Source organism: Protomyctophum bolini (genome assembly GCF_963924005.1).
Source record: "Protomyctophum bolini genome assembly, chromosome: 8".
In the NCBI taxonomy this organism is placed as follows: domain Eukaryota; kingdom Metazoa; phylum Chordata; class Actinopteri; order Myctophiformes; family Myctophidae; genus Protomyctophum; species Protomyctophum bolini.
The window spans coordinates 30,948,899-30,975,079 of record NC_137869.1 but is presented as its reverse complement, the minus strand read 5'-3'; the positions used below and the strand labels follow the sequence as shown (position 1 = coordinate 30,975,079).

General features: G+C 40.9%; 4 protein-coding genes across 4 annotated transcripts; 2 read left to right on the top strand and 2 right to left on the bottom strand.

Moving 5' to 3' along the window:
• Positions 1-1,860: 1,860 nt before the first annotated feature.
• timm13 (translocase of inner mitochondrial membrane 13 homolog (yeast)) lies at positions 1,861-4,626 on the top strand. The gene is made up of 3 exons (XM_080770158.1): positions 1,861-2,075; positions 2,244-2,312; positions 2,504-4,626. Exons 1-3 carry the CDS (start codon positions 1,956-1,958, stop codon positions 2,600-2,602), a joined length of 288 nt encoding a protein of 95 aa, XP_080626284.1. The 5' UTR covers positions 1,861-1,955; the 3' UTR covers positions 2,603-4,626.
• Positions 4,627-5,024: 398 nt separating this feature from the next.
• On the bottom strand, positions 5,025-15,031 carry tmprss9 (transmembrane serine protease 9; the record flags this gene model as incomplete). The annotated part of the gene is made up of 15 exons (XM_080769946.1): positions 5,025-5,448; positions 6,614-6,750; positions 7,626-7,900; positions 8,911-9,079; positions 9,183-9,296; positions 9,596-9,878; positions 10,912-11,054; positions 11,378-11,652; positions 11,855-12,020; positions 12,386-12,499; positions 12,964-13,005; positions 13,201-13,376; positions 13,854-13,921; positions 14,025-14,152; positions 14,890-15,031. 15 exons carry the CDS (start codon positions 15,029-15,031, stop codon positions 5,287-5,289), a joined length of 2,394 nt encoding a protein of 797 aa, XP_080626072.1. The 3' UTR covers positions 5,025-5,286.
• Positions 15,032-17,611: 2,580 nt separating this feature from the next.
• lsm7 (LSM7 homolog, U6 small nuclear RNA and mRNA degradation associated) lies at positions 17,612-19,939 on the bottom strand. Its single transcript, XM_080769985.1, has 4 exons — positions 19,877-19,939; positions 19,566-19,656; positions 18,499-18,570; positions 17,612-18,231 (listed from the first exon to the last, which is right to left on the bottom strand). Exons 1-4 carry the CDS (start codon positions 19,880-19,882, stop codon positions 18,089-18,091), a joined length of 312 nt encoding a protein of 103 aa, XP_080626111.1. The 5' UTR covers positions 19,883-19,939; the 3' UTR covers positions 17,612-18,088.
• Positions 19,940-22,363: 2,424 nt separating this feature from the next.
• LOC308320542 (kelch-like protein 23) lies at positions 22,364-24,627 on the top strand. Its single transcript, XM_080771047.1, has 3 exons — positions 22,364-23,317; positions 23,676-24,087; positions 24,289-24,627. The coding sequence occupies exons 1-3, from the start codon at positions 22,429-22,431 to the stop codon at positions 24,596-24,598; spliced, it is 1,611 nt and encodes a 536-aa protein (XP_080627173.1). The 5' UTR covers positions 22,364-22,428; the 3' UTR covers positions 24,599-24,627.
• The last annotated feature ends 1,554 nt before the right edge of the window (positions 24,628-26,181 follow it).

The following is a 26,181-nucleotide window of genomic DNA, read 5'->3' as shown; positions in this document are numbered from 1 at the left end:
AAATTCTGTGTGTGGGCAAATGTCCTTGGCAAATCATTGCATCTTATTGCTGATAGAGTCAAATGCGTTCATGTAGCCTACAAGTATGCCAATGCGAGATTACCAATTTAAGAAGATTAGTTTAATGAACTAAAGATTGTAATCTACGGTTAATAATCTTACTGCATTTTAACCCTATACCAACACCACCTAATTCATTCCTGGGGCTTGGGGCCACAGGTGTGTGTGTGTGCGTGTGTGTGTGTGTGTGTGTGTGTGTGTGTGTGTGTGTGTGTGTGTGTGTGTGTGTGTGTGTGTGTGTGTGTGTGTGTGCGTGCGTGCGTGCGTGCGTGCGTGCGTGCGTGCGTGCGTGCGTGCGTGCGTGCGTGCGTGCGTGCGTGCGTGCGTGCACACTGGAGGCCTATAACTGATTGTTAATTACTCTTACATACTGCCAGTCAGACCCCCCACAATTTCTTTTCAAATCCTCCCAGCACCACAACAGTGAACAGTCTTGTATTGCAACGTGGCGGACAGTAACGGTCACTATATTGTTGTATCTACTGTATTACATGTTCATTTTCCCATGGCAGGTGGCCGTCTCAGTGAGGTCATCCAGTCTGAAATATCAGTGTTGGAAAGTAACTAAGTACATTTACTCAGGTTGTGTAGCCTATACTAAGTAAAATGGCAATGTACTTTTACTTTACTTGAGTATTTTAATTTCATGATACTTCCACTCCACTACATCTCAGAGGCAAATACTGAATCTTTAATCTTTTAGTCCACTACAATTATTTGAAAATATAGAAAAAGAGACTTCATCAATGTACTCATATAAAGATATAGATGATGAACATAAACCAAAAACAAAAACAGACTACAGACCGTTACATATGCACATGCGGTATCATGCATTAACAACATGAATACACAAATATAAACGTGCACATGCAGCAGTTACTTCTTCCACCATTGATTGTTGTCTCTACTGTAGGCTATTTTCTCAGGGCAGCTGGCGATCTCATTGAGGTCATCCAGTCTGAAATATACAGTAAGGGGGGTCCTGGGGAGTGGGACCGCCTCATGTCTGGGCTTCTTCAACAGCACCAAAACAATGTCATCACCATGCATACAAGCTATCAGGGAGAAGAACAGAATGCTAGGCCAAACCTAATTGGGGTCATGTGAATGGTCTTATTTAATCCTCCATTAAATGTATAGGTATTAGTTTTTGGTTCAAACTAAAAGTGTTTCTTCTTCTTCTTCGTCTTCTTCTTAGGCTATTATTTATTTGTTTGTTTGTTTGTTTGTTTGTTTGTTTGTTTGTTTGTTTGTTTGTTTGTTTATTTATTTATTCATTCATTCATTCATTCATTCATTTATTTAGAAAGGCTAAAGCACTATATTCTAATAGTATTGCAATATAATGTTTGTTCAGTAACAGGGGTTACTGTGTGTCTGTCTCTGAGTCATTTTCAGGTAGCTGGCAACATTTCAGCCAATCAGGAGACTACCCATTTATCAGCTTCATTTGTATTGTGTTGTTACGCATTTCTTTGTATCATGAGTAACGAGTATCATACAATATCCATATATCCTGATTGGATAAAACTTGTGTCCTGGCCTGAAAATGCTTTTTCTATTTAATAAAGAGCTGGGGAGACATGGAGACTACTGTTAATGAGTAGGCCTACTATCAGAATAATGAGACTATAAGAGCAATTTTACTTATTTAACCAAACAAAATCACATACCCTTGATATCTTTGAATACATCGCCACCAAGTGGAAAACATGTAACTCTGCATGTTAACCACTAATCAAAACTACACTACCCATGTGCACGTGGAAATGACGCACTGAAGCTTCCGGCGCTGTCAAGGGCAACTGGCTAACTTTTATCATTTGGTTCACACACACGTGCAGTGTAAAATAACATTATTAGACTGAAGTTAAAAAATACCAAAGCTCGAAATGGACGGGTTTGGTTCAGACATGTCAGCTGGCGGAGCAGGCGGTAAAATGGATTCTGGGACGATCATGGAGCAGGTCAAGGTCCAGATTGCGGTAGCTAACGCGCAGGAGATACTGCAGGTAACTTAACGTTATACCACGCTAGCTCCTTTAAGCTAGCCATTGAATTGCGTCATTATTATATTGTTTTGTTGTACTTGCTGTTGTGGTAAGAAGGTGGTATTTAAAGTTGACTGTTGGCTGCCTACTTTAAAGTTGCAATCATATCTTCATGACATCATCTTTCAGAGAATGACCGACAAGTGCTTCAAGAAATGTGTAGGAAAACCAGGCAACTCCTTGGACAACTCTGAACAGGTATGGTATTATGGTGATCCAGGATCCTCCACTGAGTGACCAAATTGAATTTATGTTTAGTCTGTTACAAGAATAACCAGCACTACTGTCTGACTACAGAAGGCCACATTTTACATTATTACTCCATATTTCATTGACATCGGAATTCTCTCATAACGGGGTTTTAAATAAATGTATCTCTCTCTCTCCAGAAATGCATTGCCATGTGCATGGACAGGTATATGGATGCTTGGAACACCGTATCTCGGGCCTACAACTCCAGACTACAGAGGGAACGAGCTCGCATATGAGCATCATCTCCTCAGTCCCTCACCCTGCCTGCCCTCCAGAAGTCAATCTCCAACTTGACTTATCCTATAGGAACAGGATGTTGCACCACTGATGCTAAGAACTTACCCGTTGTAATACCTCACAGACAGGCTAGAAGAGCTGTAGCCCTAGAATGTATCTGTTGTTGCATGCATTGCCAAGTATTTCACATACAGAGCCATATAACACCCGTGTCTGCTTCCAGTGAGTGCTGGGACATGTGTGGCACACCTGTTATCACTGTATTAAATATACGAAATCAACCGTTATCAGGACGTTGGAATATGGCCAATATGGCCATACTGGCATACTAGACATTGTGGTGTTTGGCTGTATTCCCCCGGACTGGCATGCAGGGTGGTGCAGACATGGCCTGGTCAAGGACTCCCCCTGCAGAACGTGTCATTTCCAACTCTATTGTCGGTGCATGGAAACTAGGGGCTACTAATATACCGTATACTATTCTCTGCCTATAGGGACGTAACTCGGACGGCGCTGAGTCGGGTCTGGTGGCCTTCGCAATGCTCGGCACGGCGATTCGCTCGGCGGTGGCTCAAGGCCACCAGACACGGCGTGCCTCCGTCATTGACATCATTGACACAAAAAGCAAAGCTCCCATAGTTTCTCTTCAGGATTTCCCAGTATGTTGATTATCACATACTGGGGGTATTTCTAAGGTGCTGATTACGAACATTTTCTTGATTATCGGGTGATAACAGTTGAATGGGGTGGGTCCAGCGTGTTAGCGAATCTCTAGACACTAAGCACCAGACCAGGGCTAAAATGTGATCGGCGCTCCGTTTGTACTCACTCATTATTCTGGGCCCCTTTGCCCGGAGTGAAAAATGTCCATGCGAATCCGGTGGAAAAGTGGAGATATTTGACTAAATGTTTTGTGCCAGAACTTTCACATGGACGAAGCAGAAATGGGTGTTCTATGGCTCTGTATGTAAAATCCAAGTTGGCAATGTATGTAACAGAGATATTCTAGAGCTAGAATAGCCTGTGTATTTTAGCCATAATATTGCAAGGAACATTTTCATTACACTGAGGATTATTGCTTGGCTATGATTGAATATTGTTTTTCAAATGAGTTGTTTTTTTCTCTATTGTGTTATACATGTTTTTATGAACAGATGATAAACAACTAACCTATAATCTAAGCCTGTAATGAAAAACGGCTGAAATCAACAAGTGACTTATTTTATAAGTTCACTGCATGACCCAGGTCTTTATTGCAATACCTTTAAGTGGATCTTTTTCTTGTATTTACCATCATTGGGGCCTCAACAGAAATGTTTTATTCCCATGCCTACTGTTCCAGAGCCTCTGTTAATGCTGGTTTTCCGTCCTACCAGGAAGTGAATTCCATTTACCCAGTGTAATTGTAGCTGTCTAGTCAGCGAGTTCGCAGATCTACAAGCTCACAACGCATCCCAGCATGGCACGTAAGCTTGTGGAACTGCTTTCTGGTGCATGACACAAGTGCGCAATTAACTGTAAAGTTTTGACCAGACAGGATGGAAAACCAGCATTAGCAGGGATTTTGAGGATTGGGAATCACTTCACTAAGCATACTATTGGCACAGTCTCCTTTTTTTTACAGGGGGAGTGTCAAGAGAGCAAGAATTCAATAAATGAAACACCATTTCAGGCACAGGGCTTATCTTACGATGCTGTTCTGCAGACCTAATTTCATTCACCAAAAATAATTGAGGAACAACTTTTTGTTTTCATAACTGTAAACCTGACATCCAAGAACCTCAAAACAGACCTATATCGGAGTACTCCTCGAGAACAAAACTGTTTTGTCTGACCCGTTTTCCCGTTGTCACCCTATCTGCCGGCATTCACAGTAGTGGTCTTGTTTCAACAGGGTCTGCTTTGCTGCAAACAGGAGGATTGAACCCTTCTCACATTTTGAGCATGGTTTGTCTGGGAACTCAAATCCTTCTGTGAACCTATGTATGTGTACTAAGAAACCAATAAATAATGTTATTTTGTGTCTGATTTAACCTGTGAATTATTTCCATGAAAGAAATATGCCTTAAGTCTTGTTTATGGAATGTGAACTTTCTTCACAATATTAAAATGTACAAACATTACCAATATGCCAGTGAATGGTTATTGTTTTAGCTTAGTTTATCACAGTTGCTCTGTAAACATGGATACAAAAAGAAGCCAAAATACCAATAAATGAACCACATATATTCCAAAGCCCAAACACATTATATAGCATAATGAATGTTATGACAATAAATAACTGAAATAAATACACAAATTCCCATTATGCATGTGCTAATAGGAATTCCAATGGCCAGAGTTCAGAATGATGTTTCCATAGGGTTCTCATATCTCCAGTTCACATTAGAGAAGTTGGTCCCAGGCCAGATAATTGCACATTAATACAAACCGTTTAACAGCACCCATGAGCAGTAGATCACACACAACAGTAGTCTGAACTGGAGACTGGAGTGGGTCAGAAAAATTGTGTTTCTGTGCCTATACAGTATGTACTAAATACAATGCAACATGCTGACTCAGTCCATTAGCATGACTTAAGTCCTTGTACAGTACAATGTTCTGTAGAAGAAGCACCAGAAGTTTATTGGTCTCCACATGGAATGTAGTGATTTCCCGTGTATCATTTCCTTTCTGCATGACTTCAGAAAGGCAGGTATCCTGATATCCACTGCCTGATGGCCGTCACACGTGTGTACACCCCTGGGTAACCAAATCGTCCACAGCCGTGTCCCCAGCTTGTCACCCCGGCAACAAACCACTGGCCATTGCGCTGTCGACATGTAAGAGGCCCTCCAGAGTCCCCCTAGGTAAAAAGACATGAGACAGGAAACACTGTCAACACAGGGGAGTGGCACTAAAACCTAGTTATCAGTCATATTTAACATTGTTTTCTCCGTTCTATGCAAAGAAAAAAGGAGAATAAAATGGTTGACTGGGGAGAGAGACAGACCAAAAAGAAAATGTCACTTGGATAGCTACTGGGTGCCAGGTGCTTTGACCCGAGACAGGAATGCATCTGGCTAACATCCATAAGAAGATTACAGAGACTGAGAGGGCGAGAAGGGAAACAACGTAGTTTTAGGAAATTGTACTCTCTCCCATCAGATAAGCATTTCTCAGTGTAGCAGAACTCCTGAATAATAAGATTTTATCTGTCATGTCTGATGCATGTTATAACTGCTGATGTGCTGATGTGTCATCAAGCCATGACATGATAATAATAAACATTCATTTGCATAGCATTTTTTTAGGGGGGGGGGGTTGCAAAGGGCTTTACAAGACTAGATAAACCTTTATGAGAGAGGTAATTGCAACAATGTCCAATAGTACAATAACGATGGCAGTGCAGCTTGTGTCTGTTGTGCCTTCAAAAAACTATATTGACATGGAAGAGTAGGAAGACCTCCTCCAACCACTGCAGGTGTATTGTATTGACATACTCTACCATACAAATTGCGTAAACAATCTGGGTTGCAGTTTTAACATAATGTGACAGGTGGGACTTAAAAGGTGACACTGACTTTGCTAAACTGATCTCCGTCCACAATAGCAAGTCAGTCAGGCCTTAGTGCACTCTTAACTATCCACTCTAAAATAATGATCTATTCAACACCATTGCCCCATTTCCCAGAACACTAGGATAATCTTTGCGTGTGGCCTTAAGGTGCTGCTGTCTAAAGGGTAATATAACACACACAGGCTGCAAACAGCACACGTAAAAACAGCCGCCTCCATTATTCTGGACCTATCCCACACCGGCGACGTCAGATGTCATTTTCTTTATTACTACAAATCTGATAGGCGTGCGGCAGCGCGCCGTGTCCTGTTGTTGCTTATGGGCGGCACTTTACACACGTCGATACTGTGCTGCTACGCTGCGCAGCCTGTGTGTTGCCCTTTAGATCTTTTACCACTAAGATGGCCAGCCTCCTGAATGAGAAAAGAACATGATCAACATCACATCTTACCAGGCAGGTGTCTCTTCCTCCTTGCATGTAGCCAGCACACATCATGCTAGAGGTCAGCCCAGTGCCGTAGGATTGCAGACAGTCTAATTGGTCAATAATTTTCACTGAAGCTTTTTGCAGTAGGTTAGTCAATGAACCTGTTGACAGAAAATGAATGAAAACATCACTTTTGGTCATGCAACACAATTACAACATAATTACACCAAAACGATTGGTTTTGTTAATCCTGTTTTATTTTTGTTTTACCCAATTCAGTCATTGCCAGTTCCCTGTGTGTCCATGATACTGCCAAAACCCACTGTTGGCCTGGGGAGGGGGCAGACATCCAAATTCCAAATGCTTCCACCGGGCACATACAGATGGAACCAACCAGCCATGGATCACTAGCCTTTGCGGCGGCCACCCCAGGCTCTAAAAGTATTTGCCCATACATATCAATGCTGCTCGATTGTTATTTTAAAATCTATATTAAAGATTCTTTAAGGTTCTCCCTGGCCTTCAGTGACAGCTGATGGAACCCTATGCTTTCCCTTACCGGTGCTAATGTATTGTTTGTGTGTTTACATGTTCACTTCCTTGTTTACAGGCTGACAAATATGCTATTATTATCTAAATCTATGGCACTGTCCATGGTTTCGATCAGAACACCAATGTTCTGTCCCAATTTTCTGACTTAAACAAGCATATCTTTAGAATATTAACGCTTCTAAAGAGAGATCAGACTTGACAGCGCAAGGTAGTAATGGAACATTATAACTGTTTTGGGGGGAAATAGAAGGCGGGGCATTTCAGAGTAAAATCTGTCTCATCTGCTAGGCACTCTAGCGCCTATATTTTGAAGAATTCCGGGGCATAAAAAGTGTTAATGAAAGACACCCGGGTCATTTATCTCATAAACCTTTCACTCACCAAAAATAAATAAACTTTTCGACCAAAAGCATGTTTCTCTTGTAGGTCGACTATTATCAAAATAATCAACTTTTTGTTTTTTCAAGTGTTAAATGTCCCTCACCTCCTTCCCGCATGGATCCCCAGCCTGCGATGTAGCACTCTGCGTTCTTGAAGAAGCCGTGGGCCGGTGAGGGCAGACAGACCGGCTGAATGGTGTATGACCTGGAGGCCGGCACGGCCAGCTCTAGCAGAGCCACGTCGTTGTCCATGGTGGAGCTGTTGAAGCCCGGGTGGAGAATGATCCTCTGGACGGGTATGACCAGGGCTCCCACCCCGGACCGCAGCACAGAGCCCAAGCTCACCGACCAGCCGGCAGGGTTGGGGTTGGCGTCATTGCTGGATGGTGGGGACGAAACAAAAGGCATTTTAACCCATTTTGACCTGAGATCAGATTCTAAAAATGTCTTCTACATCCTGACAGTTTTCTGAAAAAGCTATGTTTCTATGTCAGTCGAGCTTGTAGATCTGCTATTTTTCAATATCTAAAGCATAACATAATGCTAACACCAAAAGTGGTTCCCGCCCAAAATGGGTTAACCACATGATTCATGAACCCTAGTGTTCCTGTACTGGGCACATGTCATAATAGTAATAGGACAAAATCACATGTGAAGTGACGGACGCTCTTATAATGATATGTCATCATACATCATCTCATTCTGGCCAATCACAATTTGTGTTCTCACTTTTGTCTTCAATGTTTGTGCTTACAAACTTTTGTCTTCAATGTTTGTGCATACTGTATATAACCCTCAAAGCTGGACATAGTAGGGGGTAGTGCCCCTCAAAACTAGGCAAACATTCTGCAGAAATGATCAATATACAAGCTTACAATGCATAGTTTCGATTCATTGAGCTTGTAGATAGGTCATTTTCTAGGCAGAGATCGTTCAAGTGGTTAAAGTGTGTTTTTATTTGTTTCGATAATCTTTTTTCTTACAATAGCCTAGGAAAATACAATGACTGGAAAATGTATTAATCTACAGTACTTAGAAATAACTCATATGCCGGAAAGGTCATCAGGATCGGGATTCGAACCCGCGACACGTTGTCGCAGGTTCAACACGGCATGGGTGCCAGTGGCCCGGGCCGACAGCATATCTTTTAGTCTTTCATAGGCTATATTGACAGATTGATTCAAAAACTAAATTCAAATGTCCATGACGTATTAACCACACAATGACGCTAGCGGTCAGCATTGACTGACTCCATTATTCAATTACACCTGTGTGAAGTGAGGGGTGCTCTTATAATCATAATGCCATTATGATGCCAGTCACAAGAAAAAATGTCTATGTTTATGTACAATATGGTCGAAACGTCTGTTTGCATGAGGCAGACAGTACCTTTTCAAGCAATGTGCCGCAGTCAGCAACCATTTGCTGTGTATGAGTGTGGCGCCACAACGGTGAACTCTCTGATACTGGAGACTGCCAATCCAGGGCCACTCCCCTCTCCGAGCTGTTACGCCACCCACAATCCTATGGGAGCCCAGTGCAGGACGAACACCACAATCTGAAGTGAATGCAAAAAATATTGTTAATTTGTTCCCCCCTTGATTAACTTTTTCCTTTTTTCCATATAGATTATTAGTTGGATCTTATTAGGAGTAACTCACCACAGTTCTTTTCATCAGCCTGGTTTGGGCAGTCTGGAACCCCATCACACTCTGGATTGACCTTGCTTATGCAGGAGTTGGCACTACATTGAAAGTTCCCACTGCAGTTCAAAGCTGAGAGACAAACAACATAATGTATGAGATTTCAAATCACATTTAGATTACACTGTATTTGAATCATAATCTATCTATCTATCTATCTATCTATCTATCTATCTATCTATCTATCTATCTATCTATCTATCTATCTATCTATCTATCTATCTATCTATCTATCTATCTATCTATCTATCTATCTATCTATCTATCTATCTATCTATCTATCTATCTATCTGTCTGTCTGTCTACAGTATATGTAAATGTCATTGTTTCATATGTTGATTTTAAAAGTCACTGGTCTCCCCAGGCATTACCAGTTTGGGCTGGACGGGAGGCGATATCTGCAGCTATGGTCCTGGGTATAGGTGGTTGATTGTAGGCTCGTCCCACAGTAACTGGTACAGTAGCAACATAGGGGGCTTGAAGAGGGACCAGGCTGGGGTCAGTGTAGCTGAGAATCCAGTTGCGGAGCCGAGTAACCCGGGAGTAGACCCCAGGCCTATTGACCTGGGCACAGCCAACACCCCAGCTCACCACCCCAGCTAAGAAGAACTTCCCTGGGGCCTCCTCACACACTAGGGGTCCTCCAGAGTCTCCCTGGTGAAGAAATACAGAACAGGATCTGTGATTAACTGAATACTTTGATAAGAAGGAATGACTTGCGTGTGTAGTGTAAGTGTTTTCTTGGTGTTACTCTCTACTATATTCTTGTTTCTGTGTTGTCATACCCAAGATTCGAAAACATTAGTGCCGTAATAAGGGCCTGGGGAAAAGTTTACCCATGTCATTGTCAACCATATAGTTCTGCATCCAGAACAGTAGCCCACGTTACGATGACACACTAAAATGTCAGCCTATTTAGGCTGTAACCAGTGTCATTGCGCAATTTAACCCCTGGGTGCATATTCCAAAGAACAAAAGGGAGAAAATACAGTATCTGTGTATTTATAGAAGCTCACCCAGAAAGCAAAAGTGTATTGTCCATAAATGTAAGCAGATAGCCTGCAATTTAATACTGGTGACCTTTGATGGGAATGTCTGATAGCTGAAAATAATCTCAGCTGAGAGATGACACACAAACACTTATACAAGTAAACTCAACTATTTCCTGTTACATTATATCCACCCTAGAGGCAGAATAAGTGTGGGGGCGAAAATGCATATAAACACTATGGTACTGATTAATTTAATGTAGCCTACTAGTAGATGATACTTAACACTCTAATTACCACCTGTTCTTCACTGACAAACTCATTAGAGACTGCCGACTCATGTAAACCTATTTCAAACTGTGTGAGTTAACTATAGAATAGAGTCCATTTAAGGAATGACCATCTCTTGTTACTCCTGAAACTGTACACTGCTGAAAGTATAAAATATGTGTGTGGAGAGTGCTGGGGGAAGCTCTGGAGGAAGACACTAGTCTCTCTCCGGTGTGATGACATATACAATAAAAGAATGGAGTTCGAATCCTAAAAGTTGAGTCCTGCTTCTTCCTGATGTTGTTTACTTACTAATAGTAATATCAAAAGCTGCGATTACATAAGTACTAGATAAAAAATGAATTAACTGAAACTCTGAGCAACTGCAATGTTTAAGCAAACAGGGCCAGTATGTGACACACACTGACCTGACAAGAGTCCACCTTGCCCTGCAGGAAGCCAGCGCACATCATGTTGTGAGTGACAGCTCCTCTGTAGACGGACGACTTGTTGCACATCTTGGTGTCAATGATCTTCACCACTGCCTTCTGCAGTGCAGGTGGCACCTCAGCTGAACAACAAAATGCACCAGTTACTTAAATGATCCATCTCTAATAAGAGCTGCTTCATGAAGCCTGAATTCACTTTCTACAAGAGGATAACATACAATAATAAAATATGTTTATTATTATTAAGTATGGCGGATTACAAGCTGTGTTTTGCCATTGCATGGCAGGCACACAGAATACACATCACATAAAAGCCAATTTTCATCATTTACGTATTAGTTTCATGCAATTAGAATATGTCTCCACAGGGTGTTACACAGAATAATATGCAGGAAAAAAGACCACTATAGGAATAAAGTAAATTAATGAACTCAGAAAGACTCACTGGTGAATTGATGGAGTGCTCCCCAACCTGACACCATACAGTTCTGGCCTGGGACAAAGGTATGCGATGGGGATGGCAGGCAGATGGGCTGGACGTAAGGACTGAAAGTGACGGGAGTCTCCAGTTCAAGCACGGTCACATCGTTGTCTGTGGTACTAGGGTCATAGTCCGGGGACACCACTAGAGACTTGATGTTTATGGAGACGGCTTCAGTCTCCTCACCACTCACCAGGTTGGCCCCCACCAGGGCTGTCCACTCTTTGGGGTCATAATCCCTACAGCGAGGAAGATGAAAAGGACAATATTTAAACTATATCGTTAAACATAGCACACTTTCTAAAGTTACAAGGTGCTTCAACAGAACAAAGTACAAAAATACAACATTATAACAACAATAGAAACCTTACATTACAATAATTTTCAAATACTACAAGATGACCGATTGCATTACTGGTGACTGACATAATGGTAGCATACCTCTCAAAGCAATGTGCTGCACTGACTAGCCAACGTTCATTGATGAGGGAGGCTCCACATGTGTGACGTCCATGGAGTTTCAGACTAACTTGCCATGGTAACTCCCCACGCCGAGCGTCCTCTCCACCCACAACACGACTTCCCATGGCAGGACGGGTGCCACAGGCTGTGGGGAGAGAGTTGGAAAAATGGTGAGAGAGAGACAGAGGGAGGAAATGAGGGAGGTTAAATCATGGGAAAGAGTTCATTACGGTTTTATGTGTCTTATTTTATCTTTTTCTTTTGCCTTGCGCTGTAATATGTGATTAAGTAGGATTGAACTCAATTATCAAACTATTCTTATTTAAAGTATGACCTGTGTATGCTGCCACTTATAATGGTACTTGCATATATGCCATTATCTTCTGCAGCATATTATATCAGGATGTAATACAGGTTATGTACTATTTTTGATAAGCGATACATAATCATATACCCTATATCAACAAATGAGAACTGAAAACCAAGTATGACGTTTGAAGAGACACTCACAGCAACGAGCTTCATCAGATCCATCGGCACAGTCAGAGATGAAGTCACATTCTGGGTTTGATTTGGTGACACACTCCCCATTGTCACAGGTAAAGGTGTTGGCAGGACATCTGGCTAGAGACAGGAGAACACGGCAGTGTCAGCCAGGTGTGTAGCTACTGTAAGCACGAGTGACATACAGTCCTGTATGTTACATTCACTGTTACTAGAACTTACTACAGTGTAATACAGTGTACTACAGTGTACTACAATGTTCAGTAGGCTACATGTCATTGTCAACATCAGCTACATAGTTGACATGAATATCTGACTGTTGACTTTTTATTCATATTAATAAAAATAATGGAAGATACCTGACTTTTTTGCTGTAACTCATTAAAATCCTGCTTCAAGACCTACTAAACTAAAGTGTACAACATTTTTTTGAAGACAGGGGCAATCTCTGCTAGTGTCTAGAAGTCAAAATCAGTCTGCTATAGTAATTTAAGTGATTTGTCTTATTAACAAATAGATAATAAACTTTATTTGTATAGCACACAAGCAGCAAGACAGATAAAGAATACAAATACTATACTCACACATCATTTCATCAATATTATAGAATGACTTTCCACTGGTCCCTTTGAAAAACAGAAAGAAATAAAGGTAAGTTTGCTAATGCTACAAGAAGTGGTGAAGTGGTCCTTTAATAGTTAGGCTATTTACGCTATTATTGAATGTGTCTGAGGGTCATTCTAACATCATACAGTACAATTGGAGACCCTTGGGTCACACTGGATCTATTACTATACAGTCAGCTGAAAACGTTTAAGTACCAAGTAAAACGATAGCGTTGATCTCTCCAAACTCAGGCACCACCAGGGGTTTCCCACGCAATGCTGAACTGAGTCCCGCTCTCAGCAAGTCCTGGACAAAATTCTCACTGTATGGCTGGATCTTAGATACTCTGAAGTCCAGCCTAAACGTGGCCATCACCTCATCGTTGATGTTACTAGAAAGACGAGAAAAACACAACATGGTCTGCCATTAATTATGTCTGTCCACTGAAATATAAAAAATTTTTTTTTTTATTTTTTTAAATAAATTAAAAATTCTTTTTTTTTTTTTTATTTACGTTAGTGTGGCAGGTTCTGCAATGCTGTACTAACAGTAACACACAACAATAATAACAAAAACAATAATCCTGATATGATATGAAAAATAAATAAAATATTAAAAATATATAATTCAATTAAAATAATACTAATAGGGAATGAGCAGTCAGCAGTGGAAGGGTTTAGGGGGTAGATTAGTGTCTGGATTTATAGAATGTGCAATAAGGCATAATTGTATACAGAAGATACATTGAATTGTGCAAAATCGATTTGAGCAATCCATAGAGGATTAATTAAAGTTAAAAATTAACATAATTTTTTACACTTCTTTACACAAATAATAGCTACAGTACCACAGCTTTGTTTTCACTCACCCATAGGTAACAATACTGCAATCAACATAGTGATGTGATACTGATGAGGCAATGAAGACATTTTTTATCTGAAAGAAATAAGGGCGGGGGGAGGGTCACAGTCTAACACAATAGTGAATGGAAATCAGTATACCATGCACCTTGAGAGAAAAAATACTTCTTCTTTCTAACCTTGTCCTTTAAAACTGAGGATAGCATTATAGAGTAGCCAGAGTCCTCATCCTGCAGTTTGGGGTCATACTTCAGACCCTTTAATTCCACTGTCTCCATGAAGTAATGCTGCTCCCTCACTAGGTATGCTGAAAATGACATAAGACATAATAATAATGATAATAAATAATTGTATACGTCCATGAGATCATTGCTCACCATTACACGCCCCTTTGTTACTGTTTAGAGAATAAAGGCCATCATCAATGATAGCATATCACTCATATCAGTGTTTTAATTTTAAGTGTCTGTCAATTCCGGTAGTTAACATCTCCTTTTTAGAATAAACTGTAACAAATATTGTTTGTAATAAAATGCAACAAGCAAAAAAGCCTCAAATCTTGGCAGAGATTGTGTACACCGAATTACACACAGACTGTATAAAAGATTAGATTACACATTAATATTACACAATTACATATTAATTTATTCATTATTTGTTCCTCTCATGGTAATGCATGGAATATTCATAATACAAAACACAACCCAATTCACACATCCCATGCCACATCTGTGAGATACTGTTAGATGAAAACTGGCAGAAAAAGACTGCAAAGGAAAACTCCTTAGACAGAGACTTAAGAAAATACATTTTATTGTATTTCTATATGCTCATTATAAAGTGCTCTGTGCTCAAAGTGAGATTAAAATAGCAATTTCAGTGCCAGTGCTGCTAATCTCACTTTGAGCACTTTAGTCTTTATAATGAGCATATAAAAATAAAACAAATGTTATTTTCTTAAGTCTCAGCAAGTATTTTTCTGCAAGTTTTCTTGTTTTTGAGACGACCGCTCCTGCACAGGGGAAACAACAGTTTTAGTCCTACCTATGAGTAGGCCTGTGAAGACCCCGATAAGGAGGAAGACGAAGAGGAAGGCTAGGAGGATGCTCTTGTAGCAGCCAGGTTTAGAGGAAGAAGAGGGACCTGTAGAGGACCACGGCTCTCCTCCGTCTTTCTTCACCTCCATGGTGGATTCACACTCACAGCACCAGCCTCACAACTCTCCTTCCACTGGCTTGAATATCACATTTGCCCCAAAGACACCAAGCCTATAGTCCTGGGAGGAGGGAAAGAAAATGCCTCTATATTATTTCCTGTACTGGATATCACCAAAAACAGGTCAAAGACAGAGGATGTCAGTAGTAGGTTGTGTGTATACAGTCACAACAAGATGTAAGGAAACACCATGCGTAGGCTATTCCCAAAGGAACTGGGATTACGTGGACTGTCTTTGAGCTGGTAAAGATTTTGTCATGCACATTTTGGGCTTACATAACATTCAAGCCTCATATGAGTCATGACCTGCCCTGGCTATCATACTATAGGCCATGACAACAAACAATAACATGCATGGGCGGGGTATTCATGTGGATAAATGTCTCATTTACTGTAATCCAGACATCTGATCTGCATGCAATGTGCACACACCGAAAATAAACAAAGAATCGGATCAACTTGAAGACAAATTAAAGGACAACTTATCCCATTTTCAACTTATCTTCATATAATTGGTCCTCTTGCTCATGATAAAATGGTACAAACCCCCCAAGTTGTATTAACTTGAGAACAATGGCTTTCATTACAGCATGCTAACTTTCCAGCAATAGAAAACCTGCCATTTCTATTAGCTTAGATTCCCCAGAATCTCCACTAGATGATGTCACTGGTAGACAGGTTTCTGAAATGTCCACAGCCCTCCTCTGAGACAGAGTAGAAATAAATTGTACCATGCATTAGTGAGGAGTCACCAATTATATGAAGATACAATCAAAATGTGTGAAGTCGTCCTTTAAGCACCCTTAGCGGGGTGCATAAACAGATCAGGCCAGGGAGGCCATCTTGCCATCCGATTATATTGATGTTGAAAATAAAGTTAAAAGTAAAAAAAAAAACATTTTAGCAATATGTTAAAACTTTTGGCTTATAAAACCCGTGAAGACCCGGAGACATGAGCTAAATGCACCAGAGTATTTTACGCACATCAAAGCCAGGTGCGCCCTGCGCTGCTCTGTGGGACATTAAAACAATAAAGGCTTTATGTTCTACTACAACTAAACTCACTCACCGCTCCTGTGTGTGATAGGATAGCCTTCCTCTGTGCGCTGACATTCACAAAATCCCTCGCTTCACACTGGAGTGGAGGACAGGATGCAGACAAAAAGATATATATGGATGGAAGAGAAGCGACAGGTGCAAGAGGTCCGCTGTAATAGTTCCAGATGCCAAGCGGAGATGTGTGTGTGTTGTGTCTCTGGTCTGGAAGCAACTCACATTTATATAGTTCGGCTACAAATCCCCAATCAGTCCTCCTCCCACTGGTCTGGATCAGGGGCGACTTTTGGTTACACCTCGGTGTACACAGGCATTTGTCAGAATCTTGGCATTATCTCATAATCTTAGAGTAAATAATAATAACACCCGACACAACCATCCTCCCCAAAAACACACGAAAACTGAAAAACACAAGGTCTATATAGGAATAATAGCCGATACAAAAAAGTATCCAAATGATGAAAGTCTTTCAGTCCGTCAACATGCAGCCTTACCATGCTCCCTTGACACAGTGACTGAACAGCAGAGGAGGAGCATAACGTCCTGGAATTCTCTCTTTGCCCCCTGGCACTGTGCCCAGGGCTCACTACGGTTGGCAAACCATTAGTCTTCTTTTACCTGGATTACAGCCTCCCTATAGACGGCGTCTTCTATAGCTCTTATTTACGGTTAATTTGTTTGTTTTTAGTAAAAAAATGTTTTAAAAACGCGATTAGCAATAAAGAGAATTTAATGTTTGTTTTGTCACCCCGTTTGTTTTACATCATCATTACATCACCTAATCCTAGCAACATGAGTTAGAATTCCCTCCTCGGTGTTGTAAGATAAGAGCGCCTCTCACTTCACACGGGTGTGATTTTTAGATGTCCACGCAGGGTAAAATAAAAAAATAAAACATTTGCTGTAACTAATAATAGAAGGCTGATGATGGCTGATTAATCAACTTAAATGTACATTTAGATTATAAAGCAGTAAAGCACTGCTTTTAATATTTGGTCGCAATTGTTGACCAACAGTTCTGCAGTCTGTAAAGACAAATAGAACCAGTTAAGTTTATTTGTGTAAGAAAATACGTAAAAACTGGCTGCACTGAGATTTTGACACGTTTAAGATCTAATTGAAGACACACCTTCCAGCTTACATTATTACCTCATGCAGCTTAGAGCTTCCAACCTGATGCAGTTAATACAGTTGTCTCTTTGTTAGTGTGCAGACAGGGTTGAACGGCTAATCTCCACACACAACACACACTCCCTTTATCTCTATAATACACATTTTAACTTAGATCGCAATCAAAAACCTCTCTTCCCGTAGTAATAGAAAAGGCTGTTCAACTCCGGCCTGTCCGGACACAGCTGTAAGCATCACTATATGCTGAGTACCATTTAGACTAGAGTAAGTACAAACTACAAAGTATGACATACCAGCCAGATCTCTTTGGAGCTCACACACATTTGAATTGCAAGAGAATACGCAACTGAACCGCACGGACAAATTCGTTTTTAAGGGTATTTTATTATCAAAACAAAGAACAGTAAAAAGTTCACAAATTTTAGATAAAAAGAAAACATGGAACTATAGACACTGCCCCAAGCACCTAGGCTCTTTACAACTCAAAAATATTTGTTTTAATTAAATTTTCTACAACACAAATAGAAACAAAAGTGTCTTTTTTTCCAACCAACATATGACTCAACGCAACTTAAATTTGCTTTGACATATGTACATAATTGACATTACGTGATTTCAGAAAACTAAAATGATGGCTGTGAAACCAAAAACGTTTCACAAACTGCATAACGCATGTATGTATAGAATGGGATTGTGAGTGTTTTAAGCCTCAGTTATACTTAGTTGTGAGTAGGTGCAACACATCAAAAATAGCCAATCAACAAGCTCAGGGCACACCCTGAGATTGTAGATCAGCAATTCGACACATGACACTGACGCGCAAGCAAGTAAAAATCAGCCATTAGCCGTCTTGTTGCTGGATAAAGGGGTTGGGTATCGCCTCCATGCCATCCTGAGGACAGATGAGCACCACAGACGTTCCTCTGCACACCACCAGTCCAAGCTGCCTTGTGTCTTCTGTCAGCTTAAGCTGGTCATCTGGGTCTGTACAGAGATGGAGGGTATGGATACAGGAGAAAAGTCATTTATGAGGATGAAAAACCGGGAAAGCATCTGTGTCATTTTAGATTTTAGCGTTGGCTATTCAGAAAAATGCACATAAAGTGCACAAAGACACCGTCTGCACTTGAAATATTAACTTTATTGGCAACGTTTCGGTCAAAGACCTTCTTCAGGCATCTCAGCGTTGGCTATTCACATAGCCAACGCTGGTAAATTTCACATGGGTCTATAATGGCTCTTAATTCTTACCACGCATGTATTCGATCGTACCATCCAACACCAGGTTCAACAGAGGATCAAATCCCTTCAGCACACCACTGGCTGTGGACGCAATACAACGGCAATTAGATTTGAAAACACACAATGAATTCTAAACTATTATAGTCCAATGACAATTTTGCATTGCATTCATTTCTCAGCATTAAGGAAAGAAGGATAATCAGTAGAGGGGGAGAGAAACACAGCAAACTAGATAAAGTGCCCCTCGGGGGACAGTTCTCCACCAGGGCACTGAGGGCAGGTCAGGTGGTGGCGCTACAATAGGCCAATGTGAAAAGGGTGCCATTTCTTCCTCAGCCTAGTAGGAAAGTCTGTGAAAGGTTTGACGTAAATGGCACGCTGCGTTCATGATTTGAGGCTTTTGTTATAATCGGGCCAATCCTGCAAACTTTGAAATATAATGTTAGCCAATTCGGATGGAATATGAAATATCAGACAGATCCGTCTTGAACACATGACTATAGATACTGTGTAACGATTTGCAGGATTTGTGGACAGAATCTGGAGTAGTAATTTAATTTAAGTCAGCCTAGAGGTGGCGGCGGCGCTATAACAGGCCGTTCTGGAACATTTGGGGCATAGGTTCATCTTGGCATCCAGGGAGTGTGTGTGCAATATTTGGCAAGACGGGGACACACTACACACAGAGCGCAAAACATACTCTCTCCCCATGGCTTCGGCCTGGTGGGGACAACACAGTGCATGCTATAATCTAGATAGCTATAGCATGATCAAGAGAAGACTATCAGATGTTAGCCCAAATATTTAGACTCTCGTAGAGGTTTTTTTTCGATTCTGACGAATCTCGTAGAGAGATCTCTACGAATCTAAATGTTTGGGCTAATCAGATGTATTTGATCGGTTTTGACATTTCAGACTGTATAATACCATAAATCTGATCGTACTGATCCAAGGCTATTACTGGCATATACACGTAACAGTCGGTATGTAAATAACAACGTAACGTCATTAATTGTGGCTGCACCTGACCAGCTAGCTTGGCTAGCGTTAGCCTCCAACAGCTCTAGTGTACACACCTTCTCGACCTCCTTGAAATTTCACTCGAATTGGTTTGTCGATGTATTTTGACAAGTCGAAGATACTCTCCTTCTTTTTCTTCTCTTTATCCTGCAGACGAAGAGGACACGCACGCACCAACACCGAGTTAGCTTGCATGCTAACAACCAGTTAGCATTCATCTGGGCTACATCGTTGCATATCTCAAATTACAAGGTGATTTTTTTCATAGCTAGCTCAAAGAACAAAGCCACTCTCAATATGAAATGTGTCTGTTTAAACGTAATAATAGTGAAACGTTCCCATTGAAACGAAAACCAGTCGAACTCACCGCCATGTTTGCAGAATCACACGAAGTTCAACTTTGACCCGTGATGTCTTCCACCAATCAAATTGCCGAGCGCATGCGCATCTGCCTTAGCAAATAAACATGGCACAAATTATTATTACGTTTATTTCAAGGGGGGTAGTAGGGTACCCGGGCTGGGTACAAGTACTAATCATAGGGCAATTGAATACCAAGACGTGAAAATAAAATATACATTTTAAGTACCGGTATTTATATTTTTAGAACTCAAGCTAGTCTATACATGCAGTTTCTCTAGACACATTTGTGATAAATATTAATCCGTGTATCTGGACGCAAAATACACGGATTAATATTATAGGCCTAAATCGATTTGTGTCGATTAATTCGATTTATCGATTTAAAGCTTTCTTCCAGCTTGTGGAAGAAAGTGGTTTACCAACACTGGCGCCTGGTGGTCAAAGTGAGAAATAATCTAGACGTGTTTGATTTATTGATTGATTGATTGATTGATTGATTAACAGTATGTAGAATACATTTAAAAAGAAAGCACAACTCAATACAATAACTTTTACTGTGGACGACACTTATTGTTTTACAACAGGTTGGCAGAGGAAGTGTATTGCCCAGGATTACATTAGATAATTGACACTGGGTGTCAATGGGTTGGAAAAATGGGTTGAAAAAAAAGAAAAGGGTCCACAATTTTCAATTAATCAGAATTTAATTCATTTATTGCAACATAAATATCACACACAGGTCTGCATGCTTGCTATTGTATAGCACTGATTCCCCCCTGAAAATTATCTATGTGAAAATAATAAATATACAGTTAGTAGTTTCATATTAAATATCTATAAATGCACCACATACTGTATCTCTGTCTCTGTACGTGACTGTGTGTGTACTGTACGTCTGTAATCCACGTTCCACACTCCCACAGGGAGTGCAGTGTCGTGCACTGCACTGCAGTCGGTCGGACCCATGGTTGTCCAGAACCGCCAACAAAAGGCCTCTGCCCGGGCTCTGGACAGGGCCCCTGCCCAGGCTCCATATATGGCCTGTTCTGACATCACAACAGAAATCTCATATGGGCATAAAAGGGACACACACAGATGGGTGGAACAGGTACTGTCTGACACGGGTACACCGGGTATTGCATCTCCAGCTTCCATTGTTACTCGGTGCTCTACAGCCGGGCACCGGTCTAGTTTTATTAATGTCAGACAACATCAAATTATATTTGTTCAGATAATATATAATTATGAATTATCTCTGATCTCTCAGTCTCTCCACATTTTCTCAGTACAAAGCTCAAAGCTCACACGAATTTTCCTGGCCTGCGGGTCTGCCACCAGATTAGTCTACTGTGTGAAAAAGAAAGTTGTCTTTAACAATATTTACAATTACAATTTACAATTTAGGCATTTAGCAGATACAATAAGCAAGAACAACACATACATAGAAATAGTCATCAAGGATCAATAATCTAACATAAACATAACCTCCCTAACAGTATACTAGAATATCTATACAATGAAACTATGTCTACATAATATGCTATCTAAATTTACCATACATAATTCTCTTTAGCCTGCAAGTGCTGTGGAGTCTGAAGAGTGCATGGGTTTTTAGACTACTGCGGGAGATTGGGAGTGAGTTTGCAGTTAATTCTGATTACAATGGGAAGTTCATTCTATAGTTTTGGAGCCAGAAGGGAGAAGAGTCTGGGACGTGTGGATATAATTTGTTCTGTATGTTTAGACAAATTTGAGAGGAATTCCAAAATGAACAAATCCAATTTATGACTGGCATGTCCTTTCGAGAATAAGTAAAGGTTAGAATGAAATGAATGAAGATATTTGTGCTATAATTAGCATCTGTTTTCAAAACTGACCTCCTTTCCCTGTTGAGATAGTGGGATCAGGCAACAGACCAACTAGGTGGCTAAGCCATATGAAGACTTTAAACATGTATTGGCTATTTGAGAGAAAATAGCTGATCTACAGGCACACAACACGTGATGAGACATGCTTGTAGATCTGTTATTTTCCAAAGATCTTTATTTTATTTAGAAATAATTATTTGGAATATCTTGAATTCCAATGGGGGAGTGTCCCTGCCACAAAATATTTTCAGATCGGGGTATACCGTATAGGCCTACACTACAGACAAACACATTCTTTGGAGGTCATTAAATTACTGATTAAACAATAATTAAAACATTTAGTCCAAATAAGTAACTACACTTTAAAAACTGGCCCAAAAAAACGCAAACCACAAGTACCAATATTTACAAGCAACCTTTTCAGAAATAGAAGTCCAAAGTTGCTTATAATAAGCTGACATGGCAACACTGTTGGGGGGAGGGTGGGGGGGGGGGGGGTATTTAACTATTAATAGTTGTGTTGACATGCCCTAAACCAGAGAGAGGCACAGCCTGTTAGTGTGGCTGTGTTACTTGAAGTTGTGACATGGCCTGCAGCGCAAACAGGGAGCTGGAGAGTTGGACACGACGCATAAGTCCTTCTGAAGAGATCAGCACACAGGAGGACAAGTCTTCATGTGTAAAAGAGATGGAGCTTGGGCCTGAGCCTCACATGATTCCTGACGTTGTGCTGCAGGTAGAGGGAGAGTGTTTCTATGTCAATCGTCGACACCTGGCCCTTCAGAGTCCTTATTTCAGGGCTCTCTTCTTCGGCTGCGGCAGGGAGAGCAAGGCACGGCAAGTCGAGATCAAAGGAGTGGGCCTGCAGCAGTTTAGAGCTTTACTGGACCACACTCAGACATCTGTTCTACCTCTGCACAGAGGTAATGTTCTGGGAATACTTGAGACGGCAGATTTCCTCCAGCTGGAGCGAGCCAGACTGCTGTCCTGCAAATTCCTGGAGAGGGAGCTCCACCTCAGTAACTGCCTGGGCATGATGGCCTACGCCTGGCATCGGGGCTTTATGCAGCTGTACATGGCAGCGAGATACGTAGCGCTCACTCACTTTCCAGCTATCGCCTCAGAGGAAGACTTCCTCTCCCTATCCAAGGAGAGTTTGGCCGACCTTCTTGCCAGCAGTGACCTCTCCGTCCCCAAAGATGACTTGGTTCTGGAGGCCACCATGAACTGGGTAGCCTTTGACCCCGATCGAGATGAACACTTCCAAGAGCTAGTTGAGCTGGTGAGACCTGAGTTTCTGTCTGTGTCTTATTTGACAGAACTGGTAACCCACCTCAACGGGTCTGACCCAAGAGCCAAACTCATCTGTAAATTGAATGAATTGAATTTCCCAGGCGCTTGGTCTATGGGCAAGTCTGTGCATCGGGCAAGGGCTCAAGACACTGTGTTTGTACTGGGAGGGCCCCATGACGCGGAAAAACAGGCATTGTACCAGTTCTTTCCCCACACTGGCAGATGGCAGAACTGTGCCCCTTTCCAGAGGAAGAACCTCACTCAGTTCTCTGTAGCTGCAGTAGGTAATGATATTCGTCATGGAACAGGATAATTATTGGATAATGGTGTTATAATGTGCCATTTGTAAGTGCATGGATTAACCACATTAACCCTGGTGTCCCTATTTTGGCCATGTTGTGTGAAAATGTTTCAAAATCTTTAGAAATGTGTTCTAAAATGCATCACATTGTGATGCATTGTCAGATTGTAGACTGGCTATTATCACTGTTCTAATTAATTCACTAGCCATTTATGTTTGTCCAGCACATTAAAAGTATGGGAGAAAGTTTAGTATTTATATTACATGGTTAATACAATTTGGCTTACGGTCAAGTTTTCAAGTCTATAACATTTGTGCCTTCTCATTCTACAATCATGCAGGAGACAATGTAGTTGTTACCGGTGGCCATTTCCGGAAGTGCCTGTGGTACGTCGCGGACTGGGTCAAGATATATGAATGTGGGAACCATCGCTGGGTGGAAGGGCCAGAGATGCAAAAGCCCAGACACAGCCACTGCTCAGCGGGGGTGGATTCAGCACTGTATGTCATGGGAGGGAATATGGACGAAGGGCTTGTGGCTGATGTGGAGAGGCTTGTCCTGGGGTCGGAGGAGGGCTGGGTGATTGTAAGCCCCATGGTGAGAACTGTGGAGAGAGCAGCCGTTACTACTCTACATTCTTGTATCTATGTGGCCTGTGGATTGGATGAAAATGGGGATGTTTATTGTGGAGTTCAGAGGTACCTGGTTAAAGAAGATCAGTGGGATGTAGTCTCCTACTCTCCCTTTCCACGGTGAGTAAAGTTACATTTAGAAAAGACATCTACCGGTACATCTCTCATGGACCATGTTCACACAGCAGACCATCTAGCTACGCAATACAAGTTATACCCTTGCTTTGCTGATTGTTAACGTCTGATAATGATAAGCTATTTGTTAATTTTCCAAACTCTTTACCTAGATTTTCCCAAGTAACAATGGCCTTCTCCCTGCAGGTATGACATTGTAGCTACAGAGCTCAATGGTGCCCTCTATCTGTTTGGAGGTCAAACACTACGTCTGGATGTAGAAACAGACGAATGGACTATTCTAGAAGAGGAATGCCTGAACGATAAATTCTTCGGTGGCTGCACAACAGTCAGTGGCCAGATATACCTGGTCAGTGAGACCAAGACCAAGAATGTATTCACCAACATGGTGCTACTAGATCCCTACATAGACACTTGCATTGAAATTGATGATGCCATACCCTGCCCTGTGCCCATAAGAGGATGTGTTACCTTGCGATGGTCACCTGATGAATGATGCTACCTGGTATGGTGAGAATGGGCACCTCGCACCTCAGTTAAACTTGATTGTGTATAGCTGAATTCAAACCAAATGTGATTTTCGTTCCCCAAGTGTGTTTCTTGGTTCTCATATACTACGTTTTATTTTAAGTATAATAAACAACTTAAAGCAAGTAAATTCCGCTCAGCCCCTTGAAGCTTTGAATAAGACAACATACAATGTCCAGTTGTTCAATAAAGTTAATTTATTAAAAGTGATGAAATGACCAGAGCATGCAAGCCAACCAGATACAGTATGTGCATTAAAAAAAGGAAAAAGATTTAAAAGACCAGTCATACATTATTGACACAACAGTCATAGCCTCTCTCATTTCTGTAAAAATATGATTATATTGTTCAATATGCTTTATTTTTTACATTTGTAATGAAACAAACTCATAGCAGGTATACAAATTAGCCCGGGCTACTATTTGGAAATGTACAGTATACGGGCAGCTGTTCATTATTTCATACCTCACAGTGCAGTGCTACTGTTGGCCTTGTTAACCACTGGTGTCCCCAGGGCTCTATACTAGGCCCCCTCCTGTTTTTGTTCTACATTAAATGTATTTGCATTATGAGCTTATAAATGTGCTATTTTTGCAGAATGTTCTCCCCATGATAGGGATGAAACCCCAAAGTTTGCGTTTTTGACTTAAACACATGAATTTAAAAATGAAAATAAAAGGTGGAATTTGCAACCCACTTGCCAATTTTGATGATCAATATGGTTTTTGTTTCGCAGATAACTTTAGTGGAGAAAATTAGTAATGAGTAATGAGAACAAAGACAATAGGGTTTCTGCAGTTGTGCAGATGGTGCAGCATTTACAATATGCCTGTAAAAACACTTTCAATTGCCTGTCTTAAAAGGCTGTACATTGGCCTTATAAAGACAAATGGAACACAAACATTTAGTAGGCTACAGTAGTGTATACTGTACTCATACTGTATAAGTGTTTAATGTAAGGATGTGAAATTGATTTTCTGGACAAGGCCTCTGTATCATACTCTCATGTATAATAATAATAATCACAAAACCATAGAGATCCACATGATTGGACTAAGCAACAATAGTCACACGCAGTCTTTAAGAAATGCATTGCACTGAATTCCACTGATTGATTGGCATGTCATTGTTGACAAACATCTCTGGGGGAAAAAAAAATTGGTTTTTCATAGACAGCAGCAGTGTCCAGTGTACGTGACTGCAGTATCAAAATATAACATCAACCTTTTTGCAAAAGTATCTAAATCCTTACATTTCAGGTAAAGTCTTCACCAACAATACCGGTATACACAATTTTTCATTATACAACTACTTGCACAATTCAAAAGATCTCCTATTTTAACAATTCCCATCAGTGTGGATACTTGTCTTTACTCATCTAGGCACTACCTGGCTCTCCAGAATATGGGAAATATATGTGGGGAATATGTGAATTGCCAATTGTCAACTAAAATATGACCGTATAATTCCAGTTTCAGATATTAAATGTAATTTTGACAAGTGAAAAATAATCTTGTAGATACCACGAACTAGGAATTAGGAATAGTCATA

What these genes read in the sequence shown, in the direction of transcription:
- LOC308320542 (XM_080771047.1), top strand. Translation starts at nt 22,429, where the DNA reads ATGGAGCTTGGGCCTGAGCCTCACATGATTCCTGACGTTGTGCTGCAG. An exon ending in GTTCTCTGTAGCTGCAGTAG is followed by an intron (nt 23,318 to 23,675) that starts GTAATGATATTC and finishes ACAATCATGCAG; the next exon opens with GAGACAATGTAGTTGTTACC. An exon ending in TCCTACTCTCCCTTTCCACG is followed by an intron (nt 24,088 to 24,288) that starts GTGAGTAAAGTT and finishes TTCTCCCTGCAG; the next exon opens with GTATGACATTGTAGCTACAG.
- lsm7 (XM_080769985.1), bottom strand. An exon ending in ATTTCAAGGAGGTCGAGAAG is followed by an intron (nt 18,571 to 19,565) that starts GTGTGTACACTA and finishes TTGCGTCCACAG; the next exon opens with CCAGTGGTGTGCTGAAGGGA. An exon ending in TACGATCGAATACATGCGTG is followed by an intron (nt 18,232 to 18,498) that starts GTAAGAATTAAG and finishes ATCTCTGTACAG; the next exon opens with ACCCAGATGACCAGCTTAAG.
- timm13 (XM_080770158.1), top strand. Translation starts at nt 1,956, where the DNA reads ATGGACGGGTTTGGTTCAGACATGTCAGCTGGCGGAGCAGGCGGTAAA. An exon ending in ACGCGCAGGAGATACTGCAG is followed by an intron (nt 2,076 to 2,243) that starts GTAACTTAACGT and finishes ATCATCTTTCAG; the next exon opens with AGAATGACCGACAAGTGCTT. An exon ending in CCTTGGACAACTCTGAACAG is followed by an intron (nt 2,313 to 2,503) that starts GTATGGTATTAT and finishes CTCTCTCTCCAG; the next exon opens with AAATGCATTGCCATGTGCAT.